Genomic DNA, 22,884 nt, shown 5'->3' on the forward strand with positions numbered 1-22,884 from the left:
TGATTTTGACAACAATTTGGAAATAAACTCACATATTCTCTGTACTTTAATATTTGGAAGTCTTGCTTCCATTTTGTTTGAATCTAAAATAATACCTAAATACTCTAGACAAGTAACTGGTCCTTCAGTCTTGTGTTTGGCTATTGGAATATTTAAACGTTTAAAAATGGTCATCATTATAGCCATGCTTCTTTCACCATCTTCACTTGGGTGATCAATAGTAAGAAAATCATCAAGTAGATGTAAAATGTTCTTAATCTTATAATTTTTCTCTGCAATATGGCAAATTGCCTGTGACACTGTGTCAAAAATTTTAGGACTAGACCGGCAGCCAAAAGTTAATCTTACATAATAATAATAAAAAGACTGCCATTTGAAACAAAATAAAGGCCACTGGGATGGCAAGTAAGGACAAATTTTGAACGCGTCGGATATGTCATATTTACATAGTGTACTGTTCCTTCCTAATTTTAGAATAATTCTTATAGCGTCATCAATTTTAACATAAGACATGGAACATTCTTCTTTATCAATCATATCATTAATACTTAGAAAACTGTCATTGTCATGTGGAGATGAAAGATCTAAAATCAAACGTTTCTTCCCAGAGTATTTTCCTTCAGCAACACCCAGTGGACTAACTCTATAATTTGCAAAAGGTAAGGACTGAAAAGGTCCATGTACAAAGCCTTTTTGGCATTCAGTTTTAATTAACTCTGATACAACTAAAACCTGAGACCTTGCAGAAAAATTATTTTTACACTCTTTAGATTCTGAAATTTCCCCTTGAACTAAACAATCAAAACCTTGTCTCAGACCATTACATAGATATAATACAAAATTTTTATCAGGATGTGATGATAACTCTTCCTCTAATTTATCAACATTTATTGGTGTTGAAGCTTCACAAAAGAACTTTTCCTTGGATAGTCATCCTGAATTTGGTTTCTCCAATTTATTTCCCTTGGAGGACACTGAAGATGTTGAAGAATGAACAGGCACATTGCTATTGGATTTCCTACAGGTTGAGGCACCATGGCCTGTTGCACGACATTTTGTACACTTGTGGAGGAGATAACACACTTTCCTATAACAACCTTTAGGATTATTGAAATTATTGCACATTTCCAGACCTTCATGAAATACTCTTGAACGACCTTGCTTGTCTACGGATTGTAGGTTGCTAGATGAATATGATCTTGAAGAGGAATTTTCAACCTGGACTGATGATTGCAATGGGCAGTATTGTGTAGCATGATCAATTAAATTACAGATTTTACACACGTTTACTGAGGATCCCGCTGTTATCAAAGAAAGGATGTCACGATCACGAAGGCTCCAATCAACCTTAACATGCCTTTCCCTCAGAAGTGCTGCTGCCTTTGCTGTAAAAATTTTATGATAGTCATAAAATTTTGGGCCATAGAAATTATTAATGTTAATAATGTCAGCTTCATAGGCATCTAATTCATCCCGACGGTCTGGGTAGGCACCACACATAATTCTTTTGAATTTTCCAAAAGCTTGAATAAACTCTTGGATTGATAGATGCCTGTTTAATCTTGGGTCTGCTTTATTTGCTAAATTGACATGCACCCCGTCTGCAATTATGGAATGGTTTACAGGAGACTCAAAATTGGGAATAAGGAGTAACTTTATGATAACTAATGTATGACTTTCCCTGTCAGCAGCAAAACTCAAAATGAACAACTACCTAGCATCCTGGGGAAATTTGAGAAGGGTATGTATCACTCCTTTGCCTTACAACCAAATAAGGAGTGATCATGCAGCCAGAGGCATGTCAGTACCAAACATTTGCTACACACATGCAAACTATGATGTGTCATCAATAAACAACACTTATACATAATATAAGCTTCTAGTGAGATTCTCATGAAAATTTTCATGTGGGTTTCATATATAAGCTCGTTTGAGTTGAATTTCGCGTGCGATTCATGTGAAATTCTCATGAGCAAAATTTGCCTGTGTAAAAAGGTGGTGACAACTGCTGACATAGGTGTATTTGGTTGGCTTGGTCCTGACCATGCATGAAATATTTGCCACTGCACCTTTAGCAAACAACAATCCATCAATTTTTGCATTGGTAAAAGGACATAAACCAATTGCGAATAATTAACCCCATCCCTTAACTTTATATAAGCAGTGTCACAAAGTGAAAATAATTCTATGAAAAATGTATATGGACTTTCTTTTATTAATTGATTATTTAATTTAGAAATGACCAGGTTGCATTGTAACTCTTTACCATATTCATTAAAAAAAGTATCCCAGAAATGAAAGAACTGATGTTCATGGCCATGTTGCTTTCCTCAAAGAATTGTTCAGTCGTTGAAAATTGTAAAGGAATATAACTTAATTTCTTCAAATCACTTTTTTTGGCGAGCTACATTTTCTGGTAAAAATTTGAAATAGGATTTGTTGGTTGGCATATTTTGCTGGTCCTTAGCATGATGAAAAATTGGGGGATTGTTCCATAATTTTTTAATAACTTAAACCAGTCCGATATACCCCAACACCTGTTATATTTATTTAAGCTGCCTCTTGACCATCATATTTGGTCATTTTTTAATAACCCTTTGTGAAATAAGCTCTCTCAAAAATAGAAATACAGGCATTAAGTATCTTCAACCAAATTAATGTGTTTTATTTTTATATTTCAGTGATGTTATCGGCAGCAACACGTCAGATGACAGTAGTAAAACTCTGGAAGGTGTAAGTGTGATAGGCATCAATTGATTTATATCTTTCTCAGAGGTTCTGAAGGTTTTTCGGACCTCAGTGGTCTTTTGGTCCAGTAAATGTTCAAGCATTACTGGTCCAGTCAATGTTTTAGCAGTCTTTAACATTATGAGTATTACAAAACTCCTACATCTACACTGCTCATTTGGTCCAGTAATTGATGACATTTCACTGGACCAAACCATTTATTACTGGACATTGCCACATGTCTGACGGACCTTGGGAATTACTGTTTTTCACCAAGTTTGATTTAAAAGAAATGATGTAAATTACACGGAAGAAAAGTAATATAAATGGAAGAAAATCTTTGACATAATAAAATGTCAAAATATCTATAGGCTACTAGTGTATACTTTTAGTTTTAAAAAAAAAATCATTATATTCTGTTTTGTCCTTCATTTTCATGCAATATTTTCCAATGACCGTGAAACAATTGTCAATCAATTATATTATATTGAAAATAAGAATCTATTTATATTTTCAGAGCAATACATCAGAAAAGACACTGCCAGAACGAGTGAATTCAGTAGATAGTCAAGATGACCCATTAGGGGGAAATCTGTGGCGTCAAAATAGTGTAAGCAAAATTATCAAATTCTCACTGTTTAATTCTAGATTTCCATCAATAGGCAAAATGAGCAAACTGTAACAAGTTATGAACTGATTAGAATATAAATTAAAAGGTTTTAACTGTATACAAAGCTCTAAAATGTTCTTCAGTAAGGAAAAGGTTTTCAAAGGGACAATAAAAACCATAAGATTCATGAAAATTCAAAAATTGGTACTTATGTCAGCATGTGGCGTCTGTCATCCATTGCCGATGTCCGTCCAACTTTGTATGTACTTACCAATTACATATACAACAAAATCACCTGATTTTGTAATAATTAAAGGGGCATTAGCTGTCAAATTCATGTTCACCGATTTGACTCAAATTCTCATATTAGATACAAAAAGTATACTTATACACAATGCTTATTACTACACAACTGTTCTAGAGTTATGCGTGTTAACAAATAGAAAAATTGCTGAATTTTTATACGACCGCAAAAATTAAAAATTTTTTGGTCGTATATTGGTATGATGTTGGCGTCGTCGTCGTCGTCGTCGTCTGGCGTCTGGCGTCGTCCGAAGACACAATGGTTTTCGCACTCTAACTTTAGTTTAAGTGAATGGATCTCCGTGAAATTTTACCATAAGGTTCAATACCACAAAAGGAAGGTTGGGATTGATTTTGGGGGTTATGGTACCAACAGTTAAGGAAAAAGGGGCCAAAAATAAGCATTTTTGTAACTTCCAGACATAACTTGTGTGTTAGTGTATGGATCTCTCTGACATTGTACCACAAGGTTTCATATCACAAAGGGAATGTTGGGATTGATTTTGGGGGTAATTGCCTCAAAATTTTAGGAATTAGGGGCCAAAAAAGGGGCAAAAAACAAGCATTTTTCTAGTTTCCAGACAATTACGTGTGTTCAAGTGTATGGATCTCTCTGAAATTGTACTGCAAGGTACCATACCAAAAAGGGAAGGCTGGGATTGATATTGGGGGTAATTGCCTCAAAATTTTAGGAATTAGGGGCCAAAAAGGGAAAAAAAACAAGCATTCTTTCTAGTTTCAGGACAATAACTTGTGTTCAAGTGTATGGATCTCTCTGAAATTGTACTGCAAGGTTCCATACCACAAAGGGAAGGCTGGGATTGAGTTTGGGGGTGATGAATCATAAGGGGTTTCAAAAAATTTGGGGGGGGGTTTTCATTTCTTTTCTTTTTTTCCTTTTTTTTTTCTTTTAAAATTTTCCATTTTAAGTTGGTTATTTCTGATTTATATTTAAAAGGAAATAATAATGATATGGTAGGAGATACACACCAAACAGGATGTGTAAATTATTATATAATAAGTATTGTGCAATAGCAAGAAATTTTCAATTGCACAGTATTGCACAATAGCAAGAAATCTTCCATTGCACAGTATTGCGCAATAGCAAGAAATCTTCAATTGTACAGTATTGCGCAATAGCAAGAAATATCCAATAGCACAATATTGCACAATAGCAAGAAATCGTCAATTGTACAGTATTGCGCAATAGCAAGAAATATTCAATTGCACAGTATTGTGCAAAAGAAGATACTTCGTATAAATTGCTTATTTCTTGACCAATTTCAATGGGGTTTTATTCTTGAATTCTTGGGGTTCTTTAATGTGCTGAATCTGACCGTGTATTAAGTTTTTGGATTTTGGGCCCCGTTTTTAAATTGGTCCACATTGAGGTCCAAAGGGTCCAAAATTAAACTTTGTTTGATTTCATCAAAAATTGAATTATTGGGGTTCTTTGATATGCCGAATCTAACCGTGTATTTAGATTCTTAATTTTTGGTTCCGTTTTTGGATTTTGGGCCCCGTTTTTAAATTGGTCTACATTAAGGTCCAAAGGGTCCAAAATTAAACTAAGTTTGATTTTAACAAAAATTGAATTCTTAGGGCTCTTTGATATGCTGAATCTAAACATATATTTAGATTTTTGATTATGGGCCCAGTTTTCAAGTTGGTCCAAATCGGGGTCCAAAATTAAACTTTGTTTGATTTCAACAAAAATTGAATATATGGGGTTCTTTGATATGCTGAATCTAACCATGTATTTAGATTTTTGATTTTTGGGCCCCGTTATCAACTTTGTCCACATTGATGTCAAAAGGGTCCTAAATTAAACTTTGTTTGATTTCATCAAAAATTGAATTCTTGGGGTTCTTTGATATGCTGAATCTAACCATGTATTTAGATTTTGGATGTTGGACCATAATAGGTGAATGTCCAATTTAAAATTTTTAAGTTCTTAGACCACATTCATTCTGTGTCAGTAACCTATGCTGCGTCAAATATTTAATCACAATCCAAATTCAGAGCTGTATCAAGCTTGAATGTTGTGTCCATACTTGCCCCAACTGTTCAGGGTTCGACCTCTGCGGTCGTATCAAGCTGCGCCCTGTGGAGCATTTTATTAGTTTCTGTTCTCTACTTAAGTTAGCCTCAACCAAATGTTATGAGACTTACACACATGAAACTCAGATCTAGTTCAAATTTGGGTAGCGTCACTTTTAGTGTTCTTCAGTCACGTCCCTTTATAACTATATGATATGCAAGTGGGGGCATCATCTGTGTCCACATGTGGACACTATCCACATTTATATTGACAAAATTGAACCAAGTGGGCTGCTAAAAGCGAATTATTGTTTCACTATTTCACTTTCATCAATGACTGAACAAAAAAGAAATTTTTTTTCACATTTAGTTGCTAATGCCCCTTTAAAATTTGAAGTCAATTTAGGCCCTTAGCACACCTCCTCATTTGTGCTTGTATCAAATGTATAATGGTAATGGTGTATTTTCCCCAATGACTTAATTAAAGCTGATAAATTTAAAATATAAATATCATTAATGTCAACAAAATGTTCCTCGACACAGATCAAAGACTCAAATTGATTGTGAAGAAGATTGTTCATGGTTGAATTGAATTATTTTTTATGCCCCTACCGTATCGGAGGGGGCATTAAGTTTTACCCTTGTCTGTCTGTACGTACGTACGTACGTACGTCCCAAAATTGGTTCAGTTCTCTAACTATAGTTTGCCTCAACCAAATGTTATGAAACTTATACACAATGCTAATTACCACAAAACACAGATTAAGTTTGAATTTTGGTGGCGTCACTTTTACCGTTCTAGAGTTATGCCCCTTTACAAATTGAAAAATTGCTAAATTTTTAGTTTCCGTTCTCTAACTTAAGTTTGCCTCAACCAAATGTTATGAAACTTATACACAATGCTTATTACCACAAAACACAGATCAAGTTTGAATTTTGGTGGAGTCACTTTGACCGTTCTAGAGTTATGCCCCTTTAGAAATGGAAAAATTGCTAAATTTCTATTTTCTTCTAAATATCAAGTAATTTTTAAAATTGGAGTTATCTTCCTTTTTCCATGATTATAGTTGAATCAACTACAATCAATGCTTTATACAATGCAATGTTTAATTTTGACTTCCACTGATAAAACACAGATCAAGTTGAATTTGGGTAGTGTCACTTTAACCATTATTGAGTTATGCCCCTTTATAAATCGAAAGATTGCAAAATTTTTAGTTTCCATTCTGTAACTTAAGTTTGCCCCAACCAAACATTATGAAACCTATACACAATATTCATTACCACAAAACTAAGATCAAGTACAAATTTTTTGTTTCCGTTTTTCTAACTTTAGTTTGCCTCAACCAAATGTTATGAAACTTATACACAATGCTTATTACTACATGATACAGATTAAGTACGAAATTTGGTGGCAACACTTTTACCATTCTTGAGTTATGTCCCTTTATAAACATAAAAATTGCTGAATTTTTCGTTTCTGTTCTCTAACTTTAGTTTGTCTCAACCAAATGTTATAAAACTTATACACAACCGTTCTAGAGTTATGCGTGTTTACAAATAGAAAAATTGCTGAATTTTTATACAACCACAAACAAATTTTGCTGTCGTATATTGGTATGATGTTGACGTCGTCGTCCTGGGTTGTCGTCGTCCGAAGACACATTGGTTTTCGCACTCTAACTTTAGTTTAAGTGAATGGATCTCTATGACATTGTACCATAAGGTTCAATATCACAAAGGGAAGGTTGGGATTGATTTTGGGGGTTATGGTACCAACAGTTAAGGAATTAGGGGCCAAAAAGGGGCCAAAAATAAGCATTTTTGTAACTTCCAGGCATAACTTGTGTGTTAGTGTATGGATCTCTCTGACATTGTACCACAAGGTTCCATATCACAAAGGGAATGCTGGGATTGATTTTTGGGGTAATTGCCTCAAAATTTTAGGAATTAGGGGCAAAAAAAAGGGGCAAAAAACAAGCATTTTTCTAGTTTCATGACAATAACTTGTGTGTAAGGGTATGGATCTCTCCGAAATTGAACTGCAAGGTTCCATATCACAAAGGGAAAGCTGGAATTGAGTTTGGGGGTAATTGCCCAAAATGTTTAGGAAATAAGGGCCGAAAAGGGGCCAAAAATAAGCATTTTTCTAGTTTCCAGACAATAACTTGTGTTAAAGTGTATGGATCTCTCTGAAATTGTAGTGCAAGGTACCATACCACTAAGGGAAGGCTGGGATTGATTTTGGGGGTAATTGCCTCAAAATTTAGGAATTAGGGGCCAAAAAGGGTAAAAAACAAGCATTTTTCTAGTTTCAGGACAATAACTTGTGTGTAAGTGTATGGATCTTTATGAAATTGTACTACAAGGTTCCATATCAAAAAGGGAAAGCTGGGTTTGAGTTTGGGGGTAATTGCCCTAAACATTTAGGAATTTGGGGCCAAAAAGGGGCCAAAAAACAAGCATTTTTCTAGTTTCCAGACAATAACTTGTGTTTAAGTGTATGGATCTCTCTGAAATTGTACTGCAAGGTACCATACCACAAAGGGAAGTCTGTTATTGAGTTTTGGGGTGATGAATCATAAGGGGGTTCAAAAAATTTGGGGGGGGGGGATTTTTTTTTCCTTTTTTTTCCTTTTTTTTTCTTTAAAATTTTCCATTTTAAATTGGTTATTTCTGATTTATATATAAAAGCAAACAATAATGATATGGTTTGAATAGGTAAATTAAAATTTTTTAAGTTCTTAGACCACATTCATTCTGTGTCAGAAACCTATGCTGTGTCAAATATTTAATCACAATCCAAATTCAGAGCTGTATCAAGCTTGAATGTTGAGTCCATACTTGCCCCAACTGTTCAGGGTTTGACCTCTGCGGTCGTATCAAGCTGCACCCCAGCGGAGCATTTTATTAGTTTCTGTTCTCTACTTATTTATTTTTCAGTTATCTGTGACCCTTAAAGAATGGGATATTCCATATGAACAGCTGGTAATAGAAGAATCAATTGGTACTGGCAGATTTGGTATTGTTTATAAGTAAGTATTCCTGTGAAGAATTGTTAAACCAAGAGTGAGACCAATCACTTATAAGTTTTGACATTATATTAGTGTAGCATTCTTCATTTATCGTTGATTATTATGATCACGTGATTCAAAGGGTATTTAAGTATATTGACGCTATGTTTCTATTTATCCTGCAATCAGCCAACTATTATATGCAAATAACAGGTACACAAATAAATTTTTGCTTTATTTGTACTTATACAAATAAAGTCTCCTGTTACCCCTCTTCCATGTTGAGCAAGCGGTAATGTGGATATTTCTTTTTGCGTACCAGTTCATTTTGGGGTCCTCTTCGCGGTCCGCGTTTAAACTATGTCTATTTCTTTGAAAAATTATAGACAATGATTTAGTTTTTAACAACTAAAGTTTCAAGTGTTGGGTGTAAATTTCAGGATAAAAACAATATATGTACATTGTCGGAAAATATATAATTTATTTGTACTCGCTGCAAAACAAGAGAAAAGCTTTTCATCCTGTTTCTAAAGCTCATACAAATAAATTTTATATTTTCCGACAATGTACATATATTGTATATTTATATATATATATGTTGACGGTCAATATTAAAAATATTGCAAAATGCAACACAAATTACGCTATGTTTCTATATATATATATATATATATTGACGGTCAATATGAAAAATCATGCAAAATACAATGTAAAATACACAGAAAGAACATTGAAGTCGATTTCCCTAATACACTGTTTACATATGTAATATTAAGGACTTTCACTTAGTCAATACGTTATATATGGACCACGGTCAATATGATCTGAACATGTCCATATATAACGTATTGACCTCGTTAAAGTCTATAATGGATAAATAATGACCTGTGAACTAACCTTTCAGTTCACTTCCTCTGAATCGTAATAATTAGCATATTTCTAGGCATTTATTTTTGCAAGACTTACTAATAAGTTATCAGCACGTATACTTGCAGAGTTCACAATGGTGCTGAATGATTCACTGGACATTTGGTCTGTTGGATTACTAATATTTACTGGTCTGAACAAAATTTTACAGAACAATCAATAATTATATTTTATAGGAAATTTTATCCAGTAAAGTCTCATTTTTCTGGTATGACAAGCATTTTAATTGTTTTGATTGTTGGAATGGTGTCCCTCGCAATATCTGTAAATATATTCCATATACTGTTAGATTCAGAAATTATTGCGATGTTTTAATTAATGCGAAAAATGCATCAGTATCAGGTTAGCAATAATAAAAATTTGCATTCATATTTTCGGCATTAATTTTTCTTCACAAAATTTTTGTAACCACATTAATTTGATCTTGCATTTTTACCAATAATCAATGGTTTGCAATAATATGCAAGTTAATATATGAATTTACAGCATTTGGATTTCCTCTTTAAGAAATTTCAAGTACACGTTTTCTGTGCTTGGGGAAAGTAGCAAAAAATTGATTTGTTCTGAAATTCAATATTTGTGTCATAATATATACACCCAAACATTTCACATTTTATACAGCAAAATCTGTTTACACTAACAAGTGATTTTGTACTTTATAGGGGCCATTGGCATGGTAAAGTAGCCATTAAAATGTTACATATGGATTCCGATACCGATAACCAAGCTCAGCTGTCAGCATTCAAACAAGAGGTACGGTGTCTTTCCTGTATATAATTGTGATTTCATCACTTTTACTCCCTTTAGAAACTGCTCGTTGGAACTATACAGCTTTATTCTATATTTATAGTTTAAGGAAACCCTTAGTTCTATTCTAAAAGAATAAATAAAATTACTAAAAGGACATTGTATGAACTTGCAGAAACAGTTGAATATCTTGGGCTGGGTTAGCTGCAAGACCGTAGCTCTTGGGTCCTCGTGATATTTTTGGGCAACTTGTGGACTACACAAATCAGAAAAATTAATAAGGACCATTAAGTTTATGCTTCCACAGCTATGGCAGCGTTCCCTCCAGTTCAATTGCACCATTACATTATTGGTGACAAAGAGGGAAAGAGTCTGAATGGTATAGTGATACATTTAATATCTTGAACAAGCTTTGTAAATCAGTTAACCAATCTAGAACTTGACATTTAGTTATAGAGGGTACAATTTACACAACGCCAAGCTTCTTATCATTATATAAGATATTCTATATTTAATTGAAATATTTATTCTTTTTCCCCAGGTTGCAATGTTAAAGAAAACTCGTCATGATAATTTAATATTATTTATGGGTGCTTGTATGAAACCTCCACATTTAGCTATAGTTACAAGGTAAGAAATATATAGTGTATTACTCCATAGATTTCACCTGATCTGTTGTGGTTTAAAACTTATTTATGGGTATTCTTTTGAAAAAAAGATAAATAATGATACTGATTTCTTATCATCTAATGAATAGAGAATAAAGTCCTTATCACAGTAGAAAAACCAATAAGTAGAAAAATCAGTATGAAAATCATTATACTTGTGAATCCAAAATCTTTCAAATTAAGTTTTAGCTCTTTTGTATATGTTCAGACATCCATTCTGGGATTTGTTTTTTTTTTCTTGACTTTTTATAAAACTTCATAAAGAGGAATATGATTTCCAGCAATTTTTTATCTGATTACACCAAATAGGAAGATGCAATTTCCACCAGATTTGTATATCTGATTGCTGAAAAGTATGATGATGACATGCAATAAAAATATATTTTGTGCCCCTATCAACTTTTTCGATCCTATACAGATAAGTTTGATTTTGAAAGAGAGAATGATTTATATTTTTTGAACTATTTCTGTCAATACTTCTGAGATGATTGCGTTTTGCTTCTCAGGTCTGTGCATTCTTTTGATTTTCTTCTGTTTTTAAAGGCAGTGCTTTAATGCCTTTCTAGTTGCCGTGTTAATCTTTCTTTCCGCGATATCCAACTTATCTACGTGGGGGGTCATTAGGCTCCAAGTAGATCCGGAAAATGTTGATTCTCTCCTCTTCTTATTGTGATATAAAATGTTTTTTGATTCATTTCATTTACATTGGGAAATAGAGAAACGATCATTGTGTTTTGTTAATTTTAAAAACTTTTGATATATTTGTATTTTGCATTATAAGCAGTCAACCGATTGACAAACTAGAATTATTTGAATTCCGTGTGGAAAGAGGTCGGGTTAATTTCGAGTGTTATCTGCAATCTAGATGTTTATAAATCATTTCAGTCGTTGATATAACAATTAAAGGTCGACTGAACATGAATTATATTATACAATTTAAAGCGCATTTCTGTTTATGCACGTGAACCCGTCTAACGTTATTGTTATTTCGCAGTTAAATAAAGTAGCAAATTATCGTTCCTGAATAGGTGGCGCCATGGTAGCCGATCCTGTTCTTAAACTTCCGGTTTCTGCAGGGTTCGACATTAACTTTTATACCAACTTGTCCAGTTGGGCAAGTGCCCTATTACTTTTACTTGTCCGAAAGTGAAATCTACATGCCCAAACTTTTACATGCTATTTTTGTGGTTGTAATGTAGTACATGCAGATAAAATATAGTTATCATGTATATGGGGTGTAAATTGATTATGGAGTATGAAAATATACTATGAGGCATATACATGCATGTATGAGCCGAGGAGGGAGGGAAAAGATCGATGAGTATACGGGAATTGGATCATTTACATAGAGATACTTATTTCATAATAATTTATCTAAGAAATGCCATTTCAAATAACCCTTCTTGATAAACTGACAACAACTGACAAATTTGTTAAAGTTTAATTTCATTTTCTCTTTCAAGCTTTTACGTTTTTCCATCTTAGGGAAATACACATCCGATGTCAAATTATAAAGTTAGAACAATGAAAATAGACCTCCGCTTTCCATTGGTCGGTCGGAATAACACGTGCGTCGGAAACGCCCGAGTGGTGTCCCGATGGATAACGATAATGACGAAGCAACGCCGCGGCCGCCTGATTGGCCAATATTTTTAAACGTGATCTATTTTTGGTAAAATGGGGAATTCAGTGCGAACAATTGACGAAATAAACGCATTGAAGGGGGGTTATGACCACTTTACTCGACCGTGCGGTGTTATCACTGAGTAATCTATGGACAAAACAACAGACACTATTGATTTTGTGAAATTTTAATCATATAACACTTTTTTTTTCACTTGCCCGATCGGACAACCAAGATGATGTTTTTACTTGTCCGAATACGGCATTAGCTTGCCCCGGGCAATCGGACAACCGTAAGTGTCGGACCCTGTTCTGCACTGTGCAACTATCACAGTTGCATTTTTAATTAACGATGCCAAGTACTTGTTGTTGTGTACCTGGATGTCATTTAAGAGGAGGACATACATTTCCAAATGACTTAAAAAGAAGGAAAAGTTGGATCAACGCCATGGCCCATAGGCAGATTGGACGAGAACACGATTTCAGAACACGATGAAATTGTGGAGTCCATCTCAATCAGCTGTTGTTTGCAAGGCACAGTTTACTGAAAAAGACTACGTGCAGGAAACTATTCATGGTAAAACTCTATTTTCTTTTTAAAATATATAGTTATATATGTAATCGCCATGCGAATAAACCAAGTCTGTTTACAACCGCAATTATCGTTTTAGAATAAAAGGGGGTGGTTAATTCAAGACGTCATAATTTTTTGGATTACGATTCAATGTGATCTGTTTGAGATTTGTTGGTGCTTGCTACAATTATAATGATTTCTTACAAGAGGTATATCATACTGAGAATTATTTTAGCAGTAATTATGCTAATGTAGTAATGACAGGAATGCATAAGCTATCAGTATGCCTCATAGACTTTCTTGAAAAATATCAATGACAATGTTAACAGGAACAAAACAATGACTTGCTCTCATCTATATTATAGTTATTTAGGTACAAACAATGTACGTTTATGCATAAGTCTCTCATTGTTTGTCCTTTGGATTTACATAACATACATTGAATCAGGCTAACATAGTTTTATCCAGATTGAAATGAATAAATCTAGTTAATATTTTGCCAGGTAGTACAAAGTATGCATTGCTAATGGAAGTTCATTTAATTATCAAAAAACTAATGTTTTATAACCTTTTTCAGGGCGCAAACCCACCATACAGAGACTTAAGTCGACTGCCATTCCCAGCCTATTTTCCTGGACCAAGCTGCTTGAAGAGACTGAATTGTCCGCAAAAAGAAAAATCAGGGCAGTTTCCTGTGAAAACAAAAGAACTAAACTTGATGAATATTGTAGTAGAAATGTAGAGGAAAGTTTTGATTGTAAAGTTGTTTTCCTGAAAAAGTCATTCATACTGCAGACAGGATTTATGACTGTCCACCACCAACTGCCGAGCTAATGTTGAGCTTCACAGATGGAATTACGCAACACCATCAATGTCTATATTTTCAGCAGAGAATTTTGAAATGAAGACACGTGACACAGCCATGCATTTTTACACCAGTTTAGAGTTGTATACTAAATTTTTATTTGTTTTGACCACACTTGGTCCAGCAGCACATTGTTTGAGATATATTTTCAAATTGATAGGGTGTCATCTGAAAATCATTTTTTTTATGACTTTGATGAAATTGAGGCATTATACAACCAATTTTGAACTGTCTAGATTCTAGATTGAAACTAGTGTTAAGAATATTGTGTAAACATGGATTGTTTTTATGTCTAAACAGTGGCGTGAGGCTATTAACACTTGGCCATTTAGTGGTTTAGTCAGGTATTTTTCGCCATCCAACTTCAAATTAAAGTTTCCTACAACTTGGATTATTATTGACAGCACAGAATATCCGGTGATAAAACCTAAAGCTCCTAGAGCTCAGGCAACCTTTTCATCATATAAAAACAGAATCACTGAAAATACTTGTATGTTTGACACCTGGTGGTTTAGTCAACTATGTCTCTAATGCATATTGGTTGTACCAGTGACTGTGAAATAGTTGAAAGATGTAGAATAGTTCAATTATGTGATCCAGGTGACAGTGTGATGGCAGACAAAGGTTTAAATGTGCAAGATTTGTTTGCTCACTTTTTTCAAAAAAAGAAATAGAATTAGTTCCAAAACTCTTATACGGGATAGAAAAGTCTCCAATTAACACGTGCACATAGAGCTAATTATTGGACTTGGCAAAACATACAAAATTCTAATAAATCCTATGAATGGAACTGAAACAAAACTTTCATCTGAAATAACATTTAGTTGATTTATGTTGTGTAATTTTAGAACTTGTATTATGCCAAAGGATGCATAAATAAAAGTGACGCAATGAAGTTTGTTCTGATATACAATGTATATATATTTACAATTACATGCACGTGTAAATTGTAATGCATATAAAAATAAGGAGATGTAGTATGATATTCAGTGAGTTTATGAACCAAAGTGCATAAGAAATGGATTAAGCAGTTACAGGTGTTACTGTCACCGTACAATCTCCAACAATGAGAAAAACTTGTACCGTGTAAAAAATTTCAGAGATCTTACAACTAAGTTTTGTTGTCTCACCTTGACTTTGGTGAATTGTTTATATCTGTTGATGTAAATATAAAAAAGAAGATGTGGTATTGCCAATGAGACAACTCTCCACAAGAGACCAAATGACACAGAAATTAACAGCTATAGGTCACAGTACGGCCTTCAACAATGAGCAAAGCACATACCGCACAGTGAGCTATAAAAGGCCTCGAAATGACAATGTAAAACAATTCAAACAAGAAAACTAACGGCCTAATTTATGTACAAAAAATGCACAAATAACAAATATGCAACACATAAACAAACGACAACCACTGAATTACAGGCTCCTGACTTGGGACAGGCACATACATGTACATACAGAATGTAGCGGGGTTAAACATGTTAGCGGGATCCCAACCCATCCCCTAACCTGGGACAGTGGTGTAACAGTACAATATAAGAACGAACTATAAAAATCAGTTGAAAGAGGCTTAACTCATCAGATGGATAAATACAAATACAAGTGGACGTGGCCGGGTAGTTGTACATCCAAACAACAAAAAGACACTAAGTACAGATCTGAGAGTACTCGCATTTACTAACAGCTAGTTCAAAGCCACTAACAACTGATAAAAAAATGTTGCATCTAAGACTAAATTATCAATCCGTAGCTCCCTTTAGAATTTTATAAATTTTAGATTTTACATTTCTGAGTTATGGGGTTTTATATATTCATTAAAAAAGGGGGGATTTTCCAGTTTTTGGACAACAACTCAAAAATGCTTTAAGCAGTTCGCATGAAACTTTGGTGAATTATTTATAGCTATGGATGTAATCTCCCTATTGATTTTCATAAATTTCAAATATGATATTGAGAAGAAATTGAACTTTATTTGTTTATAGTCTGGCAACAGATTTATTAAGTATTGCGCAACAGCACAGTGTATTGCACAACAGCAAGAAATCTTTTAATTGAATATAAATTCAATTCATATAACCGATTTCAAGTTCTTTGACTACATTTATTCAGAAAATATAATATGTCAAATATTTAATTACAATCCAAATTCAGACCTGTATCAAGCTTGAATATTGTGTCCATTTTTGCCCCAACTGTTCAGGGTTGGACCTCTGTGGGTGTATCCAGCTGCGCTCAGCGGATCAGTTTATTTCTTAATTAAGAACTCCTTGTTGTCGAGACTGCGACTTTTGTCGCAGGAAGCTCGACATAGGGATAGTGATCCGGCGGCGGCTTTAGCTAACTTCTTAAAAGCTTTATATTTTAGAAGGTGGAAGGTATGGATGCCTCATGTTACGAAGTTTCCGTCAGTCATATGTCCAATGTCCTTGACCTCATTTTCATGGTTCAGTGACTACTTGAAAAGAAAGTTAAGATTTTTTGTAATGTTAAATTCTCTCTTATAAGTAATACGATAACTATATTTGGTATGTGCGTACCTTGCAAGGTCCTCATGCCCGTCAGACAGTTTTCACTTGACCTCGACCTCATTTCATGGATCAGTGAACAAGGTTAAGTTTTGGTGGTCAAGTCCATATCTCAGATACTATAAGCAATAGGTCTAGTATATTTGGTGTATGGAAGGACTAAGGTGTACATGTCCAACTGGCAGGTGTCATCTGACTTTGACCTCATTTTCATGTTTCAGTGGTTATAGTTAAGTTTTTGTGTTTTGGTCTGTTTTTCTTATACTGTATGCAATAGGTCTACTATATTTGGTGTATAGAATGATTGTAAGGTGTACATGTCTAGCTAGCAGGTGTCATCTGACCTTGACCTCATTTTCATGGTTCAGTGGTCAAAGTTAAGTTTTTGAGTTTTGGTCTTTTTTTCTAATACTATATGCAAGAGTTCAACTATATTTGGTGTATGGAAATATTTTATGATCTATTTGTCAGTCATGCAGGTTTTTTTTTACCTTGACCTCATTTTTAAGGTTCATTGCTCAGTTTTAAGTTTTTGTGTTTTGGTCTGTTTTTCTTTAACTATAAGCAATAGGTCAACTACATGTATATTTGTTGTATGGAAGAATTGTTAGCTGTACATGCCTGCCTAGCATGGTTCATCTGACCTTGGCCTCATTTTCTTGGTTCATTGGTCAATGTTTAGTTTACTTGGTTAATGTTAAGTTTATGTGACAGTTGTAATAAAGCTTTATATCTTGGACTATCAACATAATATCAATGATTAGTAAAGAAGGCGAGACATTTCAGCGTGTGCACTCTTGTTTCATTCATAAATTACTTTATACTTGGAAATATAATTTTGCTTGGAGCTATAGTTTCTAAAAAAAGTATTGTCATTGAAAGAGTTGACATGTTGCAATGTACATTTATTCTACATAGTTCTATGGTGCCAAATCAAAAGTTTATATAAAAGAAAGAAGTCAAAGTTTCCCATCATAGTTTAGTTACATACATTTTTTTTTTGTACCTGAGGTCGTTGAATATAGATCATTATATAAATAAGGAGATGTGTTATGATTGCCAATGAAACAACTATCATCCATACATTGTACTTACCAGTAACAAACCACATTTGCAAAGTTGAATAAAATACAGTTGATAACATTTACTTATTAATTTCTAAAAAAAAAATGCCAAACTATTTTAAACAGTATTTGACTATAAACATAGATAAAAAAGGTACAAACTGGACATAATGCACTAGTTCATAAACAAGTGAGAACAATCGCCTTCATATAGTGCTCAGAATATGACATTCATAAAACTTGTTCAATATCATTAGAGAACTCTAAATCTTAAATACTGAAAGCCACCTCTGATAAGTACAATGTACTATGCAAGATAATGATATAACTGGACTAAAATTACACACAACCTGTAATTAACTGCCTTTACAGCGCTTTCGCGCTTTGATTTTACATTAAAACGAGTCTTTGATGCTAATTTAACACAGGGTTTTACAAGAAAAAATATTATTGTCTTATTGGCAATCATACCACATTTCCTTATTTTTATATTACATCTAAGATCATTTATCATTGTACATATTCATAAATTTTTCCATTTCAGTTATTGTAGTGGCCTAACATTATATGCATATGTACGAAGTACAAAAGAAAAAGTGCAGATGAATAAAGCTATTCTGGTAGCTTCTCAAATAGCACAGGTAGGTCAAAGTGTACAGATTTCTAGTCAAATAGCACAGGTAGGTCTAAATGTACAGATTTCTAGTAATGTTCTGCTGTATTTGTTATATGCCTGTCAAAACCTGAGGCATTATGGTATACCATTGTTAGTTTATTCGTTTGAGGACATTTTGCAACAACTCAAATATGCTTAATCGTTTCTTTCTCAAATTTTTACACAATAACACATTTCATAAAGATACCTTTCAATTTTAATGAAGTTCAAGAGTTTGGACTATAAGCATTAAAAAATAGGCAATTTTTATGTCCCCGCCGTAGCAGAGAGGGCAGTAAGTTTTACCCTTGTCCATCGGTACGTCCCAAAATTGGTTTCCGTTCTCTAACTTTAGTTTGCTTCAACCAAATGTTATGAAATTTATACACAATGATTATTACCAGAAAACACAGATCAAGTTTGAATTTGGATGGCTTCACTTTTACCGTTCTTGAGATATGTCCCTTTATAACGTTATATGCAAGCAGGGACATCATCTGTGTCCCATGGACACATTCTCCATTTATTTATTTTTGGTTATCGGGACTTTGAGATGAAGGCTTTTGTCATGTAGAAATTCTGTCTAAGAAAGAAATACAAGATATCTACTGCTGCTGATTTTATCATGGTGTGAAGTATACCAAGTAGTAAGCTATTAGGTTAATGGCACTAAGATCTCTCTATTTTGTTAATTGATGATCATTTAAAAGTATACAATTTTCTTGTTATGTCTTTAACATTTTTAAAGTGTCATGAAATGATGTGAACCATTTCAGTGTTTTCAAAATATTTAATAGAGGTTTGGTGGATTTCACTAGGCTAAATGTTAAAATGAATGTATAAATGAGAACACAGTTTAAAAGCAAGACATCTTTCTTACCTTTTGACCTTGTTGTCATTCATACAGTAATCAATTTTCATTATGGTAAAATAAATCAATAACACATTCTTTTCTTTTCAGGGTATGGGATATCTTCATGCAAGGGGAATTGTACACAAAGACTTGAAGTCAAAAAATATATTTTTAGAAAATGGCAAAGTTGTGATAACAGATTTTGGTTTATTTAATGTGACACGGTTGTGTCATGGTAACAGGTAAGTAGTTGGTGATAGTTGCTGTAGAAATTTGTATTTCTTAGTACTCATGACCTCATTATTATAATCCATTAATATAAATTTGATTATTTATTTTAATTACTTAAAGTGACCAGTTGGCTGTTTGTATTAGTAACAATGTGCTTCCTTTTGCATTCTCTGAAAAGAAAGGAAAAATAATTATGATAAATAATTCTGAATACTTTATAATAGTGAAACATTTTACTTCAATGGAATTTCTTAGAACTGAAATTATTTGTTTCAGAAAGGTGATATAAAAAAAGAAATTTATGCTTCTAGGAACAGCAAGTGTATTGTATTCTGACTGCCAAAACTATACATACACATTTCAAATTTAAAAAAATTTTGACAGCATCATTTGTATGCAGCTTTTCTTGAAATCACAATGATTAATCTATCATTGTGTCATTTGTTTAACAATCACAAAGATATATGCACATAAATATTCCTGGATTTACAGTAAAATATTCATGAATTGATTTTTATACGACTGCAAAAAAATTTTGCGGTCGTATATTGGTATGACGTTGGCGTCGTCGTCGTCCGAAGACACATTGGTTTTCGCACTCTAACTTTAGTTTAAGTGAATGGATCTCTATGAAATTTTACCATAAGGTTCAATACCACAAAAGGAAGGCAGGGATTGATTTTTGGGGTTATGGTACCAACAGTTAAGGAATTAGGGGCCAAAAAGGGATCAAAAATAAGCATTTTTGTAACTTCCAGACATAACTTGTGTGATAGTGTATGAATCTCTCTGACATTGTACCACAAGGTTCCATATCACAAAGGAAATGCTTGGATTGATTTTGGGGGTAATTGCCTCAAAATTTTAGAAATTAGGGGCCAAAAAGGGGCAAAAAACAAGCATTTTTCTAGTTTCATGACAATAACTTGTGTGTAAGTGTATGGATCTTTATGAAATTGTACTACAAGGTTTCATATCACAAAGGGAAAGCTGGAATTGAGTTTGGGGGTAATTGCCCAAAACGTGTAGGAATAAGGGGCCAAAAATAAGCATTTTTCTAGTTTCCAGACAATAACGTGTGTTCAAGTGTATGGATCTCTCTGAAATTGTACTGCAAGGTACCATACCACATAGGGAAGGCTGGGATTGAGTTTGGGGGTGATGAATCATAAGGGGGTTAAAAAAATTGTGGGGGGGATTTTTTTTTCCTTTTTTTTCTTTAAAATTTTCCATTTTAAATTGGTTATTTCTGATTTATATATAAAAGCAAATAATAATGATATGGTTTGAGTAGGTAAATTAAAATTTTTTAAGTTCTTAGACCACATTCATTCTGTGTCAGAAACCTATGCTGTGTCAAATATTTAATCACAATCCAAATTCAGTGCTGTATCAAGCTTGAATGTTGTGTCCATACTTGCCCCAACTGTTCAGGGTTCGACCTCTGCGGTCGTATCAAGCTGCACCCAACGGAGCATTTTATGTGGTTGTTAGTTCCTCAATTGTGGAATAAAAGGAGATGAGGGTATATGTCAATGAGACAGCAACCCAAAGACACATTTAACCAAATGACACCCAAGTGTCAACATAGAGTTTTCAACAATAGATGGGTGTATTGTAAGAGTCTTCAACAATAGGTGTATTTACAACATATAAAGCTGTAAACTGTCAAAAGAGGAACAAAGTTGTGTATAAATTACACTGAAACTATCAAAGATCTCTATTCTGAATACTGCCTTAGTGGTCTTGTTCTCATTGTGCTCACTTTGAGAGCAAGAGGTTGTTGAATAGATACTCTAAAGGGTCAAACCAAAGACTAGAATTGGTATTTGCTACTTTTCTGCAAAGCACACTTCATTTGGAGATAAGAATAAAGAATGATTGGCTCTTGAGTTAGAATAATCTTAACCTTGAACACTTTCAGCACTGGTTTTTAGTTTCAATACTATTCAATAGGGATTTGTATACCTAAGCTTAATTTTTCTTCAGTAATCTTGTACAGTGTACATTTGCATTTATTATCATAGGCATGTAACATCAGGCTAGAAACACTTTTAGATTGTTTACAAACTGGAGAAATATAAGAACTGTGTCTGACTTCTGTGTTTGTATTTACAGGAAAGGGGAGTGGTTAAACATATCACCAGGATGGCTGTGTTACCTGGCTCCAGAAGTTATTAGACAGTTACAACCATTAAGTGGTAAACTAGATCTCCCATTCTCAGAAAAATCTGATATTTATGCATTTGGGTAAGTAATGTGTTTTAAACTTAAAACAGAATTCTTTAATGTTTGGACTGTTCCATTTAAATAGCATGTAAATAAAGAAAGGGAGATCAAATTAGATAGGTTAAAGTAATGATCTTTAATTTTGTTAGAAGTGGCTGACATGATCAAATGGAATATTAAGTGCAGGGTCAAAATTAATGAATAAAACAAACTCTATGCATTAAGTGTTACCCTTGTCCATCCCGAACGTCCCCAAAATTGGTTTCTGTTCTCTAACTTTAGTTTGCCTCAACCAAATGTTATAAAACTTATACACAATGCTGATTACCACAAAACACAGATCAAGTTCAAAATTGGGTGGCCACTTTTACCGTTCATGAGTAATGCCCCTTTATAAACATAAAAATTACTGAATTTTTCGTTTCCGTTCTCTAACTTTATTTTGGATCAACCAAATGTTATGAAACTTATACACAATGTTTAATATAACAAAATGGTCTTAACTATGTGAATCCTGCATCTGTATGTGGAAGTTGACTTGTGCATATTTTCAAGCGGGGCATCTGTGGCATATAGACACATTCTCCATTTATTTGTCAATAAATTGAAGTCAAGTAGGGTTTGATACCATGGTGACAAAAAAGTTTTCCAGAATAAAGAATTTAAAGGTATTTTAAGATATAAAGGTGTTGTGATTTTAATGTCTTCATATACATGTAGCAAAGATACAAATATATTTTATAATTTTCAGGACTGTATGGTATGAGCTTCTCTGTGGGGAGTGGCCATTCCGAAATCAACCTCCAGAAACTGTTATATGGCAGGTGGGAAAGGGACTGAAGCAATCATTAGGAAGTATTTCAGGAACCAGGGAATTTAAGGTAATATATATATATATATACTTATAAATACATTATAATGTCTAAAAGATTAGTTTGAAAAGTTTGAATCAATTCATGATATCAATTATTTTGTGCTGCTGCCATTTCCAAGTTAAGCTGTTTATGTACATAAAGTATAACCAATAATAATCAAAAATTCTAAATAAGTATTTTTCAAATGGAAAGTAAAAAACAAAAAGGCCCTTTAATCTTAAGTACTTATCAACAAATTAAGTTGCTTTTTAAATGTTATTTCCAACAATTTACATGAAAGTTGTAATGAAGAAAAAAGGATTTGAAAATGTCACATTTCTTTCTTGCTTTAATATTAAGTTAATCAATTTC

General features: G+C 33.5%; 1 protein-coding gene across 7 annotated transcripts in view; it reads left to right on the forward strand.

Annotated features, from left to right (window-relative positions):
* The window catches only part of LOC127712076 (kinase suppressor of Ras 1-like), a 70,951-nt gene that overhangs the window by 42,912 nt on the left and 5,155 nt on the right, over nucleotides 1–22,884 (forward strand). For all 7 annotated transcript variants that reach the window (XM_052218275.1, XM_052218274.1, XM_052218279.1 and 4 more), the window contains 9 exons: nucleotides 2,682–2,733; nucleotides 3,245–3,337; nucleotides 8,624–8,715; nucleotides 10,284–10,374; nucleotides 10,910–10,998; nucleotides 18,235–18,331; nucleotides 19,307–19,440; nucleotides 21,548–21,679; nucleotides 22,410–22,539. In XM_052218275.1, coding sequence (XP_052074235.1) covers nucleotides 2,682–2,733; nucleotides 3,245–3,337; nucleotides 8,624–8,715; nucleotides 10,284–10,374; nucleotides 10,910–10,998; nucleotides 18,235–18,331; nucleotides 19,307–19,440; nucleotides 21,548–21,679; nucleotides 22,410–22,539 — 910 coding nt within the window. The remainder of the gene's footprint in view (nucleotides 1–2,681; nucleotides 2,734–3,244; nucleotides 3,338–8,623; nucleotides 8,716–10,283; nucleotides 10,375–10,909; nucleotides 10,999–18,234; nucleotides 18,332–19,306; nucleotides 19,441–21,547; nucleotides 21,680–22,409; nucleotides 22,540–22,884) is intronic.

Source organism: Mytilus californianus, unplaced genomic scaffold (assembly GCF_021869535.1).
Source record: "Mytilus californianus isolate M0D057914Y unplaced genomic scaffold, xbMytCali1.0.p SCAF_8, whole genome shotgun sequence".
Classification (NCBI taxonomy): Eukaryota; Metazoa; Mollusca; class Bivalvia; order Mytilida; family Mytilidae; genus Mytilus; species Mytilus californianus.